The 16,502-nt window shown below is 43.7% G+C and overlaps 1 protein-coding gene across 7 annotated transcripts in view; it reads right to left on the bottom strand.

Moving 5' to 3' along the window:
• KIF1B (kinesin family member 1B) overlaps positions 1-16,502 on the bottom strand; it is an 82,048-nt gene that overhangs the window by 64,214 nt on the left and 1,332 nt on the right. For all 7 annotated transcript variants that reach the window (XM_050322661.1, XM_050322655.1, XM_050322658.1 and 4 more), the window contains exon 2: positions 12,961-13,142. In XM_050322661.1, the coding sequence (XP_050178618.1) occupies positions 12,961-13,066 (106 nt within the window). In that variant the 5' untranslated portion in view covers positions 13,067-13,142. The remainder of the gene's footprint in view (positions 1-12,960; positions 13,143-16,502) is intronic.

The raw sequence follows: 16,502 nt of genomic DNA, 5'->3' as shown, positions 1-16,502 counted from the left end.
CTGTAGCCCCTGTATTCCAATAATTTATAAGCACAGTCCTGGTTGCAGAAGTGAATCTCTATTGCTTCCTTCTTTTGGGTGCTACAGTGCTGGAAATACCGAAATCTGTTATTTCCAGCAGCTGTTTTCAACACCACCTGTGTAAGGACTGTAAAAAGGCCCAGTCCTGAGGGTGTCAAAATCAGACAAACCACCTTAGATTTACACACACCCACCCCTGCACCTAAAGCAGCAATCTGCCTTTGGGGATGAGACACTAATTATGCTAAGTGCAAACAAATCCACAAAGCAAGAAGCTATACAGAGGTGTCAGCAGCCTTCCTGGGGATGATTTACATCCTGATACCACTCATCCTGAACACAACATGCTTATTCCTCACATATTCACGTCAGTTAGGCTTTTCTCTGAGAAATGGGGCCTTGTCCCTTTCCTTCAGTGACAAACAAAAATTCCACCCCCACATCTCTTACCATTCCAAACACGAACTTAGCACCTCATTTCACCCCAGCCTCTGAAAAAGTGGTTGCAGAACACCCAGCAAAGTTAAATCCCTCCTCTACCAGATGCTGTGCCCCTGAGCAGGGCTGTTGTCCAAATTTACAGAGTGGAGAAAAGATCACTGTCTGGACTGCAAATAGCAACAGTTGCTACTCTATTTCTCGTGGCCATTTCACTTGGATGCACCTTGTGCTGACATTCTTGCCTTAAAAAAGCTGACAGACAGGTAAAGCCGATGAATCATCTGCACCAGCACAGTATCAACTTGCAGCACTGCTGGTGGCTCTGGGGAGCAACGTGGGCACCAACACAGAACAAACTGTGACCCAGGCAATCATACAAGGCTGTAACTCCCCTCTGTTGGCTTTGCCCAAACAGCAGCACAGCTACAGCTCCCACAGTTCTGTTCTCTGAAGACAACAAAAACCAAATCCCACAAGACAACTGCCCTGCCCCAAAGTTAACTCAGCTCTCTCCCTGCAGTGTGTTCCAGACTGCTACTATTCAACTTCTCATTTCAAATTCGATGGGAAGCTCTGAAAGGTAAGGAAGAGGCAATGCCTTGTACCTGGAAGTTCCTACCCAAAAAAGCAGCCCAAATAAAAATCCAGTTCCAATTAATGCCTGCAAAGGCACCACAAGCTTGCCATTACTTCACCCCACTTGCTTTCAGCTTAAATTTGATCCAGCACATTTGTGAAGAGTAAAGTTCAGGCTCTGTGACTTATGCAAGTCATTCCACTCTGCCCCATTTTTTTTTTTAAAGTCATTATTTATTATTATTATTATTGTTATGTTCTTGGCCAGGCTTTCCTCAGCTCGCTGTTTTGAACACCACTTTCTAGGATGGATGTTTTTGCAAAGCATATCTTGAGAAGTGGATCAGGAAAGGGAGTTTAAGTGCAAGAAAGCAGCTCTGTCAGAGGTTGGGAATGCAGCTGCCTGGCCAAACCCTTGCAGTGCAGCAGGAATGGGCCAGAGCAAAGCTCCCTGCTGGCAGCAGCTCTGCAGGCTGGCCCTCACCCTGGGATCCAGCACAGCCTTTTCACTCAGCTCCTGGGCCAAGCCTGGAGTCTCATTTATCCCCCATTCCAGTTTCCTGCACACAGTTCCACCCTCCACTGTCACAACCACTGGTTTCACAGAATGCCCAGGCGACAGATGAACCCAGCAGAGCTGACTGGGGGAGAAAACACGAGAGTGTGACCTCAGCAGCTTTCAGGGGGACTGAAAGCCGCTTCCTTTGGGACACTGAGCACCCAGTGGGTGCTGCCAACACCAGGGGTGTCTGCTGTGCTCCGAGTTCGAAACCAAGTGCTCAGGTGTGCAACAGTGTGGGATAAAACCCCGGGAAGAAGATGGAGAGGCAGCTCAGACACCAGGAATTCCAACTGAAGTAACCGACCTAAACCTGGAGGTCTCTATTGCACCAAGCACCTCCTTTGGAAGGACAAGAAAACCCCTGAAATCCATACTGCTGAAGAAATAGTACAGGTAAGCTTTATCCTAAAAGTTCATATGCCAAATTGGGGAAGGGAATTAAAAACAATTGAAATGATGCTGCAGAAATTAGACTGAGTCAGCACCACTGATTTTATGTACTATGTTTCTGAGCACACTCTGCTGTCACTGAACAAGGAAACAAACAGAAACAAAGGAGAAAGAGGAACGGTTCTCAGTAACTCCAATATCCACAAGAACACTGAAAGCTTTTCAGTTACTTTGTTTGGTTTAGAAACCAGGCAAGGCCGAGGTGATTGTATTAGTGAGTGATGAAGTAGGTCGTGTTGTCTCCTCTCCCCACACGGTCCTCCCACTGCTGCTTTAATTACAGAGCCCCAGGAACCGAGAGCGGCAATAAGGCAGCAATAAGGCTGCGGATCACAGCGGGAACGCATTAATGGCCTCTTTATCTTACACAAGAAATTTGTTTATCTGCTATTGCAAAGGTCCAACGTGGCAATTAACTCTTGTGTTTGCAAACTGACACTCCAAAGCTTTGTGCTGCAGCTCTAATTGCCATCAGGAGCAGCCCGTGGTGGTGGAGTCAGCCGGTTCCTGGGAAAGCCCAGCCCTTTCGCAGGCCCTTTCCTTCACCAACTCCTGAGGCCATGGGGGATCTTGCAGTTTTCCACCAGTGAAGTTTTCTGCATGAAACAGGAACTGGAAGGGATATGTCACCAAATCGCTGTCTCCCGTGCCACTGCCAGTGAAATCACACACATTACCCCCGCGTGGGAAGGATGGAACAACTGGAGATCCTCCTTCCCTCCTGCAGAGCCTGAAACCTCTCCCAGGAGCAGAGCAGCAAGCACAGGGTGGGTCCGTGCCCATCCTTTACCTTTGGAATGGGAGGCCAAGGAAAAGGCAAGGGAACGTTCACCATTTCAAAATATCAAATCATTGCTTTGGTTGAGGGAGATAAATGCCCACATTATTCCTTCTCTTTACTTGAATTATGCATTTCTGGAAATTCTGAATGACAAGCTTCACCTTAAGACATAACATTTCAAATCTTTGTAAGCCAACAGGCTAAGTAATTACATGTCATCAATTGCCAGAAATAAAAGCACCCTGTGTGAACAGCAGCTGATTTAATACCCACTGCCACCCCCACCCAGAGACACAGATTGTATTTTAAAAGCTTATTTCTCCTCACAGTTATTCAGGAGGCCATGCAGAGCTGCCTCGTGCCATCTGCACTTCCTCCAAGCAGGAGTGATCCACATTTTCTCTGCAGCTCAAACAACTTCAACAACTCTTTTTAGCTCTTCAGCTGTTGAGGTTTGGTGGGGTTTTGCTACTTGTAACTACAGATGTGGGGTTTATATCTCACTGACCAAACGGTGAGGAAATGGACAAATTTCTTCACATCAAATAATCTAAATTTTTTTAGTGTAAGATCCAAATACTTTTAGTAATTAGTCCTTGCACAGGACAAGTACACAGTAGGAGCAGGACGGCCTCACAAAAGGAGAAAGCAGGAGCACAATCAATGAGAATTCTAATTTTAGATGTGCTACAATACCAATACCACAGTAACAGACCAAGCTCCACAAAACATTTGGATTTTAACTTAAAACAGGCAACTTCAGTTCTTGGCATTTTTACTGCCACAGTCCATCCCACTTGTTCCTTAATTAACATTTTATATACCATCCACCATCTGCTTTATCAGCTAGCACAAAAATAACATACACTTTCAACCTTTCCAATCCATGAGCTCAAAATTCACCCCTGGTTTTCAGTTTTAGCAGAAACTGCAGCACTCCTTGAAGGACCACTTCACCACTGAAACAGTACCCATGTATTTTGTAACATGTATTACTTTGCATTCCTGCTGTCATTTTTTTGCAGAAATTTTTTTTGCCCTTAGAATCCAATCTGGAATTTTCTGAAGCTGAAGTTCAAAAAGCACAGGTCAAACACGCACTTTATTTTACAATTGTAACCAGAGTGTGGAGCTGATGTAAAGTTAAAGTCTTCCAGGGTGTTTCCAACTGGAAGCAGGAATCTCTGTCTTCTCACCCCTTCCTAAACATACAAACACTTCAAGCCTTCATTTCTGGCCTTAACACTTCCATCCTGCATTAAAACTAACCAAGTAAACAGACAGTGGGAAGCCTACAGAGAGGAGGGGAAAAAAAAAAACCACAAAAGCAAGGAAACTTAGCCAAGATCAGCCCCCTCATTCCATTCCCATCTACTCAGCCACATAAATATTTTTGCAGGCACAAAGAATGACTAAAAGTGCTTCTTAACCACTCCAAACTCCTATCAGATTGTGACCCTGAGTTTGCAGTCCAAGTCTGATCTATTGTCATCCCAGTCAGCTCTCTCCTCAGCATTCACAAATTTGGCAGATTGGAGATGATCTGCAGCCCAGGAGCTGGGGATCCACGCAATTCCTTCTAACAGAGAAGGATCAGAGAGACAAAGCAACACAAGAGGCAAGAGTTGAAATTATTCCCTTATCCCTCACTGCATTTAAAGTCACATCACTTGAGTGCCCAGAGTGCCATCCCAGGGCTCTGTGCCATCAGCCAGGCCGGGCATGAGTCACCCTGGCACTCCAGGAGAGCTCCCTGCACTGTGCCCTTCACACAAACACCCACAGACAGAATTACCCAGGGCTAAAGCCTGGGATTAGCTGGTACACAGGCTGTGCTGGGAAAGGGGCTGAGGGGACAGACTGACTGATTGGTTTTAAATAAAAAACCCTAAACAATCAATTGCCAATCAGAGAGAGAACTGGATTATGACACAAGTCGGGTATGGAACTGGAAAAACCGACCTTCCCAGGTTTGTGCAACACAGCCCTGCTTTGCTGCTCAGCTGTGCCAGTCCCACCCAGCTGGCAGTGCTGAGGGCACGAAGCCTCGGCAGTTTCTACATGAGATCAAATGAGATTTCATCTCCCGAGAAGAGGCTTCACACCAGCCTCAGCAATTCCCTCTGTGGCAGAATTAACCCACCCCAAACACACATTCCCAGCAAATGCCAGCACCCAGAGGTAACAGGCAGCAAGGGAAGCATTGTCCTGCCATCATTACTAAAGGAATAGGCAGAAATTTAAAAAACCAACTTGTTGGTCTAGACAGAACTTCTGGGGAAATAAATACCAAAAATTCATTTCTGAATTCAAACTCTACTGAATTCTCCAAACTCTATTTGAATCAATATAAGCAGGTGTTTTGTTTTATGATGCCTGAATAAACACTTCTACCAATACGAAAACCTGGGGCTCTCAGAACTGACCCCACAAGACCAAACTCACATTAAATACTCTTGTCTCTTAAAAAACACGGGTCTGGAAAATATATCTGCGCCATCTGTAGACTGGAATGGCAACAATGGGAACGTGTTCCTTACGGAGAGCAGGGTGGAGCAGGCATTCTTTATTGGCTGGGACGTGAAGAACACCACAAAGACACACTGAATGCAGGCTCCTTCCCCTGGCACACGCTGCAATCAGATCTATGGCCAGAGTGCTTTTCTAGGACGGACTTTCAGGGCTGTTATTACAAGAGATAAATGAAGGGAAATGGACACTTCCAGCCTGCAGAAGCAGCGCTGGCTTTTCAAAGCATTGTTGGCATTTTTCGAATCATTAAAAGGAAAGGAAAGTGAGCAGAGCTAAGAACGGCTCATCTGGAATTCAAGCGGATTCTCTCCCCACTGTGGAATTTCGGCCCTGTACTGGGAGAAAGGTTGGCGGGGGGGCAGGGAGGCTCAGCAGCAGCGGGGCGAGGCAACCGCCGGCTCACAGAAGCTGCTGGAAAGCCTCTCTCATCCTCAGCTGCTCCTCCAGATCCCAGAGCTATAAATACCAGCCCTCCAGCTGGTGTTCTGGGAGATGCCAGCAGGCTCTGCACAGGCAGGAGCTGCTCCAACCGCTCCGCTCTCCCCTCGCTGAAAAGTCGACCCCAAACCATGGCAGGCTGGCACTGCCAGCGGTCCCTGGGAATGGGCCCTGCAGGAGCAGCACAGCAGGTCTGGGCAGCGTTTGCTTTGCTCACACCTGCTGCTCCAAGGCAGGTAAAACAACAGCTCCCTTCACCCTCTGCTTGGGTCTGACTTATCCAAGGCCTCTCCAAAGACCACTGTGACCTTCAGGCATTAAGAGAGCACCACGGAGCACTGGAACCCTGGGGGATCAGTTCTTAAAACTTTTCAGTTCAATCGGTTCTTAAGGTCGTCTCTGAAAAGATTTGTGTAGTGAAAATACCCAATTCCTAAAGTGCTTCCCTTTAACAATTTGCATCCTCTTTACTTCTTGCATGCTCAAAGGTGGCAGGTTATTTAAGCATCTGATGAAGGGAATCACCTCTAAAGGCCTGGTCCTGATTCGGTGGCACCAGCTCTGCAGGGGCAGCGTTTCACCTGTGAACTCCTCACTACCACAAACTGTTCAGGGTTCATCAGCACCATCATCTCTCTGCTATAGTTCCATCAGTAACTCCACAACATGATGCAGTCCAACTGCATTTAGCATCAGCTGGAACATCCCAGTCATCCCACAGACTTGCTCCAGGCCCAGCATTTGCATCTCTAACATTTAAAGATCATTAAATGTTCACCTTCCCCCATCTCCCCAGTCATCTTCCAAAACAAATTTTCTTTTTTTTTTTTTCAACAGAGCTGAATTAACACTTCAAGCTATTTTTATCCAATCACGAGAAAGGCTTTAGAAGGCAAACCAAGCACTTAAAAAATTCCACATTTTCATTTCTTCTCCAAAGAAATATCCAAGACTTGTAGCCAAACACATGAGCTGTCGACGCTGCGGGGCATTCAGAGACAGTGACTAAGACGAGCCACAGAAACCCCTAATGCTGCAAAACACAGAGAGCTCCAGTGCTCAGATTGGGAACAGCACAGTCATCACAAGAGTTTGGGCAACCCCTGCCATTGTGTGACCTCTCTGACTTGTCTTTCAAACCTCAACCACAAGCCCAGTCCCGCATCCTCCACGTGACACGGTTTGTATCTCCCCACAAACAGCCTGTTCTGATAACACACCCACCGTGAAAGCAGGGCACTATTATCACATTGGCCAAGCATTCATTGGGGTTGCACCACTTACAAGGATTTACAAACCAGAGAAATCAGGGGAAGGGTTGAGCGACATTCCTGCCTCGCTGTTTGTTTTCCCAAGACAACCTCACCGAGTAAAAAACACCAGAAACGCTTGAAAGGAAGAAAAACAAGCTGAGTGCTTTAAGAACCAAGGCTTTCTTGGCAGGCACAAGGCATCAGAAATGGGGGATGCTTATTTTTTGAGATATCTAAAAATACTATTTTCAGAAAGCAGATTTAGAGGTAAGGCTGGAATCTATCTATGAAAATTAATCATCCCACCTATTCTGTACTTTCATTGAAAAGATCTCATCAGGAGAAAAAAAACTGTAAGTTTGTCAGGTAAGACAATTACAATGAGCTCCTTTGCTCACTTTTCCTACCTGGGTAGCCCATGCTGTTTTTCTAACACATATAACTTCTATATATCCCTTTTCCAGGTTAAGTGAAGGTGGCTCATCAACCTTGGTCAAAAATGGGTAAAATTTTGTGCCATCACTTCACTTTCTGCATGTACTCAGGCATAAATAAAAGCTAATTTCTTATAAGGACTTTTTTTTCATCAGTAATTCAGAATAATATTATTTCCATGAGACAAGTTCTTATTTTCCTCAAGGCACATGCACCCCCCTCAGGGATTCTTTTCCATTCAGTGTCTCTTTGAGAAAACAGTTAAAAATTAGACCAGAAAGAAAAATATCAGCAAACCATATTTTTTTCTCTCCCCCTTAGGATCAAGCTCTTTTGAAGGGGTTACTACTTTTTAAAGCTACATGACAATGAGAAAGGCAAAATTTATCAATATCCCCTGCCAGTGTAGACCAATAAAGAGCTGGCTGAATTACTGAGGAGGTTACCTTGCCCTATAAACCTTTCAATAGTTTTGACTTTTGTATTATATTTCAAATTCCACTGGTTTAGACAAACAGGCAATAAATCAAAAGCCTTTTAAGCTCAGTCCCGCTTTCCCATCCATTTTTAATTTGCTCCAGAACAATTGCATAAAGCAGGACACATCTTCAGAGGAAAAAGAAATAAAAAGAACAACCAGAAAATAAACTTAGATGTTTCTCTACTAATTTTTATTTATTCAAACATTCAAGTTTAAACCAGAGCTTTATAAACCTCAGAGAGAAAAAAGAAACCAACCCTGCACTCACATGGTTTGTGGCAAAGCAGAAAATACAATAATCTCACATGAACTCTGCTTTCTTCTGTCCCTGGCACACTCAAGATGCTAAACCCTATTTTCATTCATCTATTCATTCATGCACATTTAATGCAACAGCAATTGCACAGGACATATTCCAAGTAGGACACTCCCTTGTTTCCCTCTTCATCAGTTTAGTTTCTTACAGACTTATTTAGCTTTTTAAAAGCAGCAGCTAGCTGGGCTCTCTGCTAGATTAATGTCCATATTAATATGATTAATATGTAAATGCCATCTTGTAGGTGCTACCTTGAGCCTCTGCTTCATTTTCATTGTTTTTATTGATGCATTATTTATTTACAGGTAGGATTATCAAATCATTTCCACATGCAAAAAAAAAAAAACAAACACCAAAAAATCAAACCTTCAAACAAACAAAAAACCAGCCAGAAAAAGCACAATACTCAGGGAGTCTTTAGGCCCAGAACAGCTTCTCTTTTCAGCTCAATAACCCAAGGCAGCAGCTGCCAACCTTGTTTATATTTGTTAGGTTTGACAAGCCCAACAAGGAGGAGCACGAGAACTACTGACACACAGAACACTGTCAGATCTATAGCTCAGCTTTAGCCCAACTGTTACACAGCAGGATCTTTCTCCCACTCACCACAGAACACAGCAATTCATTAGCTGGACAGGCAATAAGTAATTAATACATCGTGGGGAAGGTGCATTGGTGGAAATCATTCTCATCAAAAATGGGAATAAGCAGGAGTTAAAGACAAAACATACTCAATTCTAAACCAAACTATTCCTGAATTATTAATTTCAAGAAGCTACTCGGGAGTTTGGTCACCATTAATCACCTGGTCAGCAATTTAAAGAACATCCTCTCAGAACAGAACTCCAAAGGGAAACAAAGCCTTTCAGTCAATTGAATCCACTTGCAGAGCAGGTAATTTTGAAAATAAACCTTATGTTTCTTAAGGTGGTTTCTAAGTGATAATTACAAAAAAAGATGGCCTTTTCTTAAATTAATCCCACTCAGTTACTGGTTTGATATCGGTTTTTTAGTTACTAAATTGACAGTGGCATTACCTCTTCTTTTGGCAAATATTTTGCATTCCCAGTGTAAGTTAAATAGCAGAATTTTGCAGCTTCTAACCTCTCCTGTCTTTAGGAACTCCTCCATTCGCTTCTCCTCTCCCACCCCCACTTCTCCCATGTGCACTGAAGAACTCCTGGCAGTCTCATTCCAGTGGGTGCCATCTGCAATTAGATATGATCTGAGCAGCACAGGCCTCCTGCCAAATTCCAGCCCCTCAGTGCAGTCAGCACATGTGACTCCAGCCGGGCTGCACAACCTCAGCTTTGCAACACGGATTTGGAGACAGAAAAACTGACAATTCTGTAGGTGCAAGGTGCTGCCTCACACATCAGTGCCCTTGCAACTATAAAGGGAAATAAAAACATTACTTCTGTTGGATGAGTAGACAAATATTGTTTCAAGCACTGGTTTCAAAATTCCCATGTTTTGCCTCCTTCCAGCAGAACAAGAGAAGTCCCAATTACTCCCAGTCAGTGTCCTCAAACATTATGGGTTAAAGACCTTGGAAAAAACTCTCTTTTTCTGAGATTAAGACATCTGTAGAACTGTATGCAGCTCCACTGTCATTTTTAAACACTGAGAAATGATAAAGATGGAGATGTTGATTAAAGGCCTTGATCTCCTACGAGGAAATACCATTAAAGTAAATTCTGCAGGAGCCCACAGCAAAATCAGGTTGTTTTGCTTCTAAGGCAAAGTTAAACTGAGTAACCAAACTGAGTGAAAGCTTTCTAAGCCAGGAGGATGTTTTGCTTTGCTGGCAAGAACCCCGTGAATGACAGGCAGGCCTAAAAGCTGTAAACAGCCCAACTCACACAAAAACTGCCAAACAAAAGCAGCACGTCAGGCAACAACCCCCCTGGCATTCTGACTTCAAGAACGTACTTTAGTTACTACTGATGTCAAAAAACACTCCTTTTTTTATACAGCCATTAAAAATGATGTGTAAATAGAGAACACCTGGGATACATTTCATTATCTGTAGCTTTGTACTGTTTCCTGAACAAAAGCCTGAGCACTTTGCCTCACTTTAATGCTTCAGTCTCTGCCAACACATTTACAAAACTCAGACTTGGGCAAAGTTTAAACTCAGGACCCACAAAGGATTTGTAGAATAGCTTGGCCAGTCAATACATACAGAATTAAAGTTGAAGTAACAGCCTAAATCCCTTCTTAGCTATCAGAGTTCACACTGTCTCATCAATCCCGTATCACAACAGTCCATTAGGCTTTAATTCCAAGATAAGGGAACTCTGACTGTCTCGAGGCTCAAAATAGTCACTACTCAGCACATCACCAGCCTCTCAGATTTGCCTCCTGTACACGTGATTAGTGCCCAAATGACAAAATAATCTTTTCAGGGGCAAGATATCCAAGCCTCCATCATTTTGTGGGCACATCTGAAGGTGTGAGGCAGAAACCCAGGCTACAATTACTACTGAATTCCCTTAATTTTGAAATTGCTGCACCAGAGATGGCTCTCAGATACACTAATGTCCCTTTATGTGCTCAGCTTTTGGTCAACAAGTTCAGACCTCAATACTGGGGAGTCCAATAACACAACTGTGAGCTTGCAAAAAACTGAGGACTGCGAAAATGAAAGAATTTTTGGCAGAAATAGCAACAGCACTTTATGCCCCCAAATCTTACACGTAGCCTAAAAGCTTCCCAGAAGAATTTCAGCTTGAAGTTAAGCGTGTCAGACAACTTTGTTGGGAAGATTCTTTGAAGCAAAGATTTCTGCTCAGTTTGTTTTTTTTCCCCATCAAACAATGCCTTATTCATATCCTTTATCATACAATCCTCCTGTGTTCAAACCACTCCTCTGTCTCTTGCTTTCTTGTGTTTCTCCTCTAAGAGGGAAATACAGGTAAAAATCACCCCACAGACTGGAACAAGGTGTAACTCTTGCAATTGGTGATTCTTTTCCCACAGCCTGGAATGGCCCCAATGACTTAACCCTGACCATCTGTCACATCCCCCAGCTCGTGTCAGAGCCACAGGGCTCAAATAGAAGGCTGCACATCAGAACATCTCCAGAGAACAAAACAGCTCCCTAGGTAAATCAGGAAGTACTTTTCTCCTTTGGAAAGCTGATGCATTTCCCTGGAAATGTGTCACTGCAGTGCAGCTCAAGGATTCAGAGGCACAACCAGTGTCTTTGGTTTACACCACAGCTCAAACTCAGACAAACAAATTGCCAGAGATTGACTTGTCACCCTTGTTGTTCCACCACAAAGGAGGTGTTTCCACAGGCTCCTGGAATTCAAACACCTCAAGCACCTGAAATGATTGCTGTGGTGACTGCAGCAAGAGAAGCTCTCTCAGAGCACCCAGTGGTGCTGCTGGAGCCCAGAGCTGGGTGGCATTTCCATAACAAGTGGCCTCTGATGGAGTCTGCACTCCTGTTCTACACTGGGATCCAACCATGGGATACAAGCACCTGTTCCACAGGAGGTGACTTCAAACATCCCCCTCCCACCTCTGTTTTAAAGTGAAGCTCTCAAATCCAACCCCAAAAAAGTTTCTTCAGGTAGTATCTCACATAAGGTCTGAAGATAAGAGTTCACTGCACTAAAAAACGAGCTCTCTTCTGTATGACACCTGTTTTCCAATGAAACCATAAACGCTGCATATAATTTAAGTGACTACAACCAGGACTTAAAATTCCATGGTAAAAGCTGACGTACAACCTTGGCTTAAAAAAAAAAAAAAGGGAGAGGCATGGGTGAAACCTCCTTTGTGTTCCCAGGTAGGAGTAAATACTCCAGCAATCAGACAGCAAAACAACTCGGTGCTCTTGGAGTGCTGCTTCCTACAGCTGCAGACAAGATGACTCTACCTGATTGCCCAACAGTGACAAACTCCCCCAAGAGCAGCAGGGTAGAGGCAGAGCTGCTGGGGTGCACATGAGGAACAGTGAGTGCTGTCAACACTGCCCTGAGCTCAGCTACGTAAATACAACCAACCAAACAGCCAAACAGGTGTGCCCGTGTTCAGTTCCCACAGAACAGTCTTCCCCTCCAAATGAGACCCACAGTAATTATTTAAGAAGCCTAACACTTGTAATTGGTTAGGCAAGAAGATGAGTTTCTGCAGTCTGTTATTTTGCTGTCATTTAGACACCTACTCTGCAGAGCATAAAACTTGATACCCTTTTTCCCCTCAGCTTTCTCACCCAAATTATGTTCATAACCAAAGGCACAGACTGCAGATTAGCACACCAAGAACCAAAGCACCAGACCCAAGCAGGACTCACAGCACAATTATCACGTGGTGCTCTGCACTGTACCCCTGTATCTGTCAGTCCACATGATATTCCCACACACTGAAGCCAACAAAAAGGTTTCCACTTTGGTATTCCGACATTTCTGTAGAATTTCTAGCTCACCACAAGCAAACACCACAAACAACAGCATCAAAATCAAGATATTCGTGATTTAGACTTCCTAGTCCAATTCAGAGACAATCCATTTTGTAACAACAACCTCAGAAAAGCAGAATCCTCGACAGAGGAATCTGAGGTGACACAATGCATACAGTACTCAGCCTGACAGAAAGAAAAGAATTAAGCAGGAAGAGTGGGGAGAAAGAAAGACTCCCTTAAGCAGATTAAAATAAACTCACTGGTTGAATTGCCTTGCATCTGGATGATACATTTGGACTCCTTGCTGGTTTCCCGGGAGTTGAAGGGCCGCACCCGCACAGCCACCTTCACCGAAGCCCCCGACATCCTGGCTGCTTGGGGTGCACTCAAGGGGTTGGAAGTGGCCAACAGCCTTTCAAGTTATCCTTCCTTTTGGTGTTTCCTGGGGAGAAAATCGTCATGTAGTTATTGACAGTAGAAAAGTTTTAAGTTATTTGATAACTTCAATTTCCACTCTGCGATCACACTCCCTGGGCCCCCCCCCCCAAAAAAAAGTGTCACTTCAAAGCCAGAACTGGACACACAACCATCAGCACCTGCTCACTGTCCCCCCAGTCAAAAGTTTCTGCCACCTGAGGCAGTTCTTTTCAAGTGTACAAATATTTGTTTTCAATACTTGGTTTTCCTCCCAGAAAGCAGGGATGCCAATACCAAAATAAAGATCTGCTTGCAACATATGTGAGGCTTAACCTAACACAGATAATTTTAGCAGTAAAGACACAGCTCCTTGGATTTCAGCAGGAGGCAGGGACCATAAAGCCCACACCAGGTTCCCTGGCTGCCCAATGCATTACAACAATATCAAAAGTGACAGCAGGGTCATGGGCCAGATCACGCTGACTTTCAGTGCACGTGACTCCAGAGAAAAGGGTGGACCCCTAAAGAACCCTTTGCAGTCCTGGGAAAGTCCTCTTCTCAAAGGAAGTAACAACTCAGCAACTACTTGTCTCTCTACTGATTAAAGGACACGCTGTAAGGAAGAAGAGGAATCAAGAATTATTGCCTTTGGGGTAAATATTACTATCCATCTGCAGGCAAATGTCCACCCTTAAATTCATCTTCATCATCAAAATCCTTGTTCTAATCATACCACATCCAAATGATGGAGCACTTTGGTTGGCAGGAAACTACCCCTGAGACCCACTGTCCAAACTTCAAGGCTGAGAACCATTCAAACACAGGGTTAATAAAAACTGATTTGGTTGTATTTTCCCTCAACCAGCCTCTTCCATCAGAAGGAAGTTCTACAGCTGGTAAAAATACCCATCTGTGCTTAATTCAAGTTATGGCACATCTTCACACAGGACAAGAAGTTTTTAATAAAACTGCATTACTTCATTAATGCCATCACATGGGGAAGGCAGAAATTAAATTGCTCCAGCAAGGAGGAGTAATTTAAAGCATTCCTTATTTCAGCAGCTACCTGAGGTATCTCACCAGACTCAAAGAATGTCTTTAGGAACAAGCCAAGTGAATCTCAATGGTAGTGGTGCAGCAAACTGGTGGAGCAATGATTAATGAGGCAGACACACTGTCAGCTTTGGGTTGGGATGGAATTTTAAGAAGTTTCACTAAAAAACCCAAACGTAGAACAGAGCAGAGAAGTGATGGGAATGAATTCCCGTGGTGTTCCCAAGATTCCAGGTTGTTTTGGAGCACTGCTCCATTCCCTTTGCTCAGAGGTTCCTTTTGTGTATAACAAAGTATCAAATCCATTATAAACTTTCCTCCTGAGCACCCCCTGGGTGCATTTTCACCCCCCCTCCCTAACAGGACCCTTGCATAAGGACCTGTGCCCTCAGCCCAAGCCAAGTGCCAGGGCTAATCCTGACACAGCCCAGAGCCATCATCCAACTGACCCTGGGAACAGGAATGTTACTGCATGTGGCCACTCAGCATCCTGCTTCCGAAACACAACTCCAAAAATCCAGTGCAAAATGTCCCTTTTTTATCAAGTTCACAGTGACATCATTCACTTTGACCAACGTGTTCTTATATTGTTTATGAAATGCAGGGATTGTTCCCCCTTCTTAATGCAGAGTCCCACAAAGACTTTTTTCTGATGTTTTCATAGAAATGCCCCTCAGAACACTGCATTAATTTCTGCAGATAACTAGTGCATCCAGGAAACTGGCGAACAGAGGGTGGGATCAAAGAATCATCTGCTTTAAAATACATGTTCTCGAGTACCTCTGAACATCATCTTCACAATAAGAAAGCATGAAAATCACACCTCCAGAGCCTCCATATGCACCAGCTAAATGACAGCCTTGTTTGAAACACGGCTGTGAAGAAATTCTCACAGAACAGGTCACAAAATCACCCACACCACCATGAAAATTCAACTGCTAGACTTGTGCAATTACCAGCTTTTCCCAACTCTTAACTTTTGTGCTGATGGAAAACTAAATTGGTGTAATTTTAAGTCTCATTTGTTCTCAACTCTGCTGGTTTTCATATGCCTACTTGTAGCTTCACGTGGATTTCAGATGTTATGAAGACCAATTCACGATGTAAGATTTCATTTTCATTAATAAGAAAATTAACCAAACCCACAATATTTTGCCAAGCTTCCCATACCTTTAAGCTGTTGGGGGTTTGAGGGTTTTTTTCCACTTATCAGCAACTTTAACTGGTCGTAATATTTTATAAAGGTGGCATTGCCCTCATCCTGTAGATTGATAAAATAAGGCAAAACGAGCCCAAGTTGCAGAGCAGCCCAGATAATAAACTGCAACTGGTTTGTCGAGGTTCACAGTTGCCAGCAGCATCATTGCCTGCTACAAAACGCTGACTACGGAGCGGAGACACAGCTCGAAAAAAGAGCAAACCAAAATATGCAATTCAGTCTGTGGGCCAGATTTAGAAGAACAATATTCATAAAAGACAGCTTTTTCTTTTTTTTTTTTTTTTTTTTTTAATGTTCATTACAGGCTTCGAAGGCTGCCATCCCTGCTGGAATGAATCACTCCCCTAATGTCTTGGAAAGAGGCTGGGAGCTGTGTCTCTTTGAATGTTCTGTCTGTACCGATCCAATCAGGAAGCAGGTAGGGAATTGCCTGCGTAAGGAAGGCTTTGACGTGACACTCCACTGGCTCCAAAACAGGTGGCAGATGATATTTGAGGTGTTTAGGGAGCTCCACCGGCACCAGAGCAAATCCTACGCTCTGGTTTCGCACTTATTTTAAACTAGGATTAAAAGATATCCACCCTGAAAATCACACGGTGAGAGTTTAATATTCATGTGTGTCATTAAACAAATCATTTGAATATCCTGTCTGTTGACTGGTATTCGAGCTGACAAACCTAATTATGTTGATCAATCACCCTTCATAGGCTCAACCAGACTTGGACTTTCACACAAATATTGGGTGTATTTGAAACCAGTTTTTATGCAATGTCAAAAAACAAATATATTGCCTTTTTTTTTTCTTTGAAGTGAAGTTGCAAGCTGAGTAGGGATTTAGAGTCAAATTATTATTTATATGTTCAGAGAAGTTTGCTTTTGCAACCACTTTGAGCTTGTTGCAATGTTCAGAATCTGTATCTCTACACTCAAATAAAAATCAAAAAATCCCACTATATATCACAAACGAAGAAGAATCACTTTTATTTAAGATAACCAGCCACCGTGCCATATTTGCACAAGGTTTGCCCCCCAGAGAACGTGCTAACTTTTAAATAAAAAAACCGCTTAACTTAATCGCTACAACAGCTCTAAAGAAATCAAGCAAGCACAGGG

This window comes from Myiozetetes cayanensis, unplaced genomic scaffold (genome assembly GCF_022539395.1).
Source record: "Myiozetetes cayanensis isolate MyiCay16 unplaced genomic scaffold, myiCay2020 scf28, whole genome shotgun sequence".
Lineage (NCBI taxonomy): Eukaryota > Metazoa > Chordata > Aves > Passeriformes > Tyrannidae > Myiozetetes > Myiozetetes cayanensis.
Note: the sequence above shows the minus strand (reverse complement) of the source record. Positions and strands in the feature narration are given on the sequence as shown.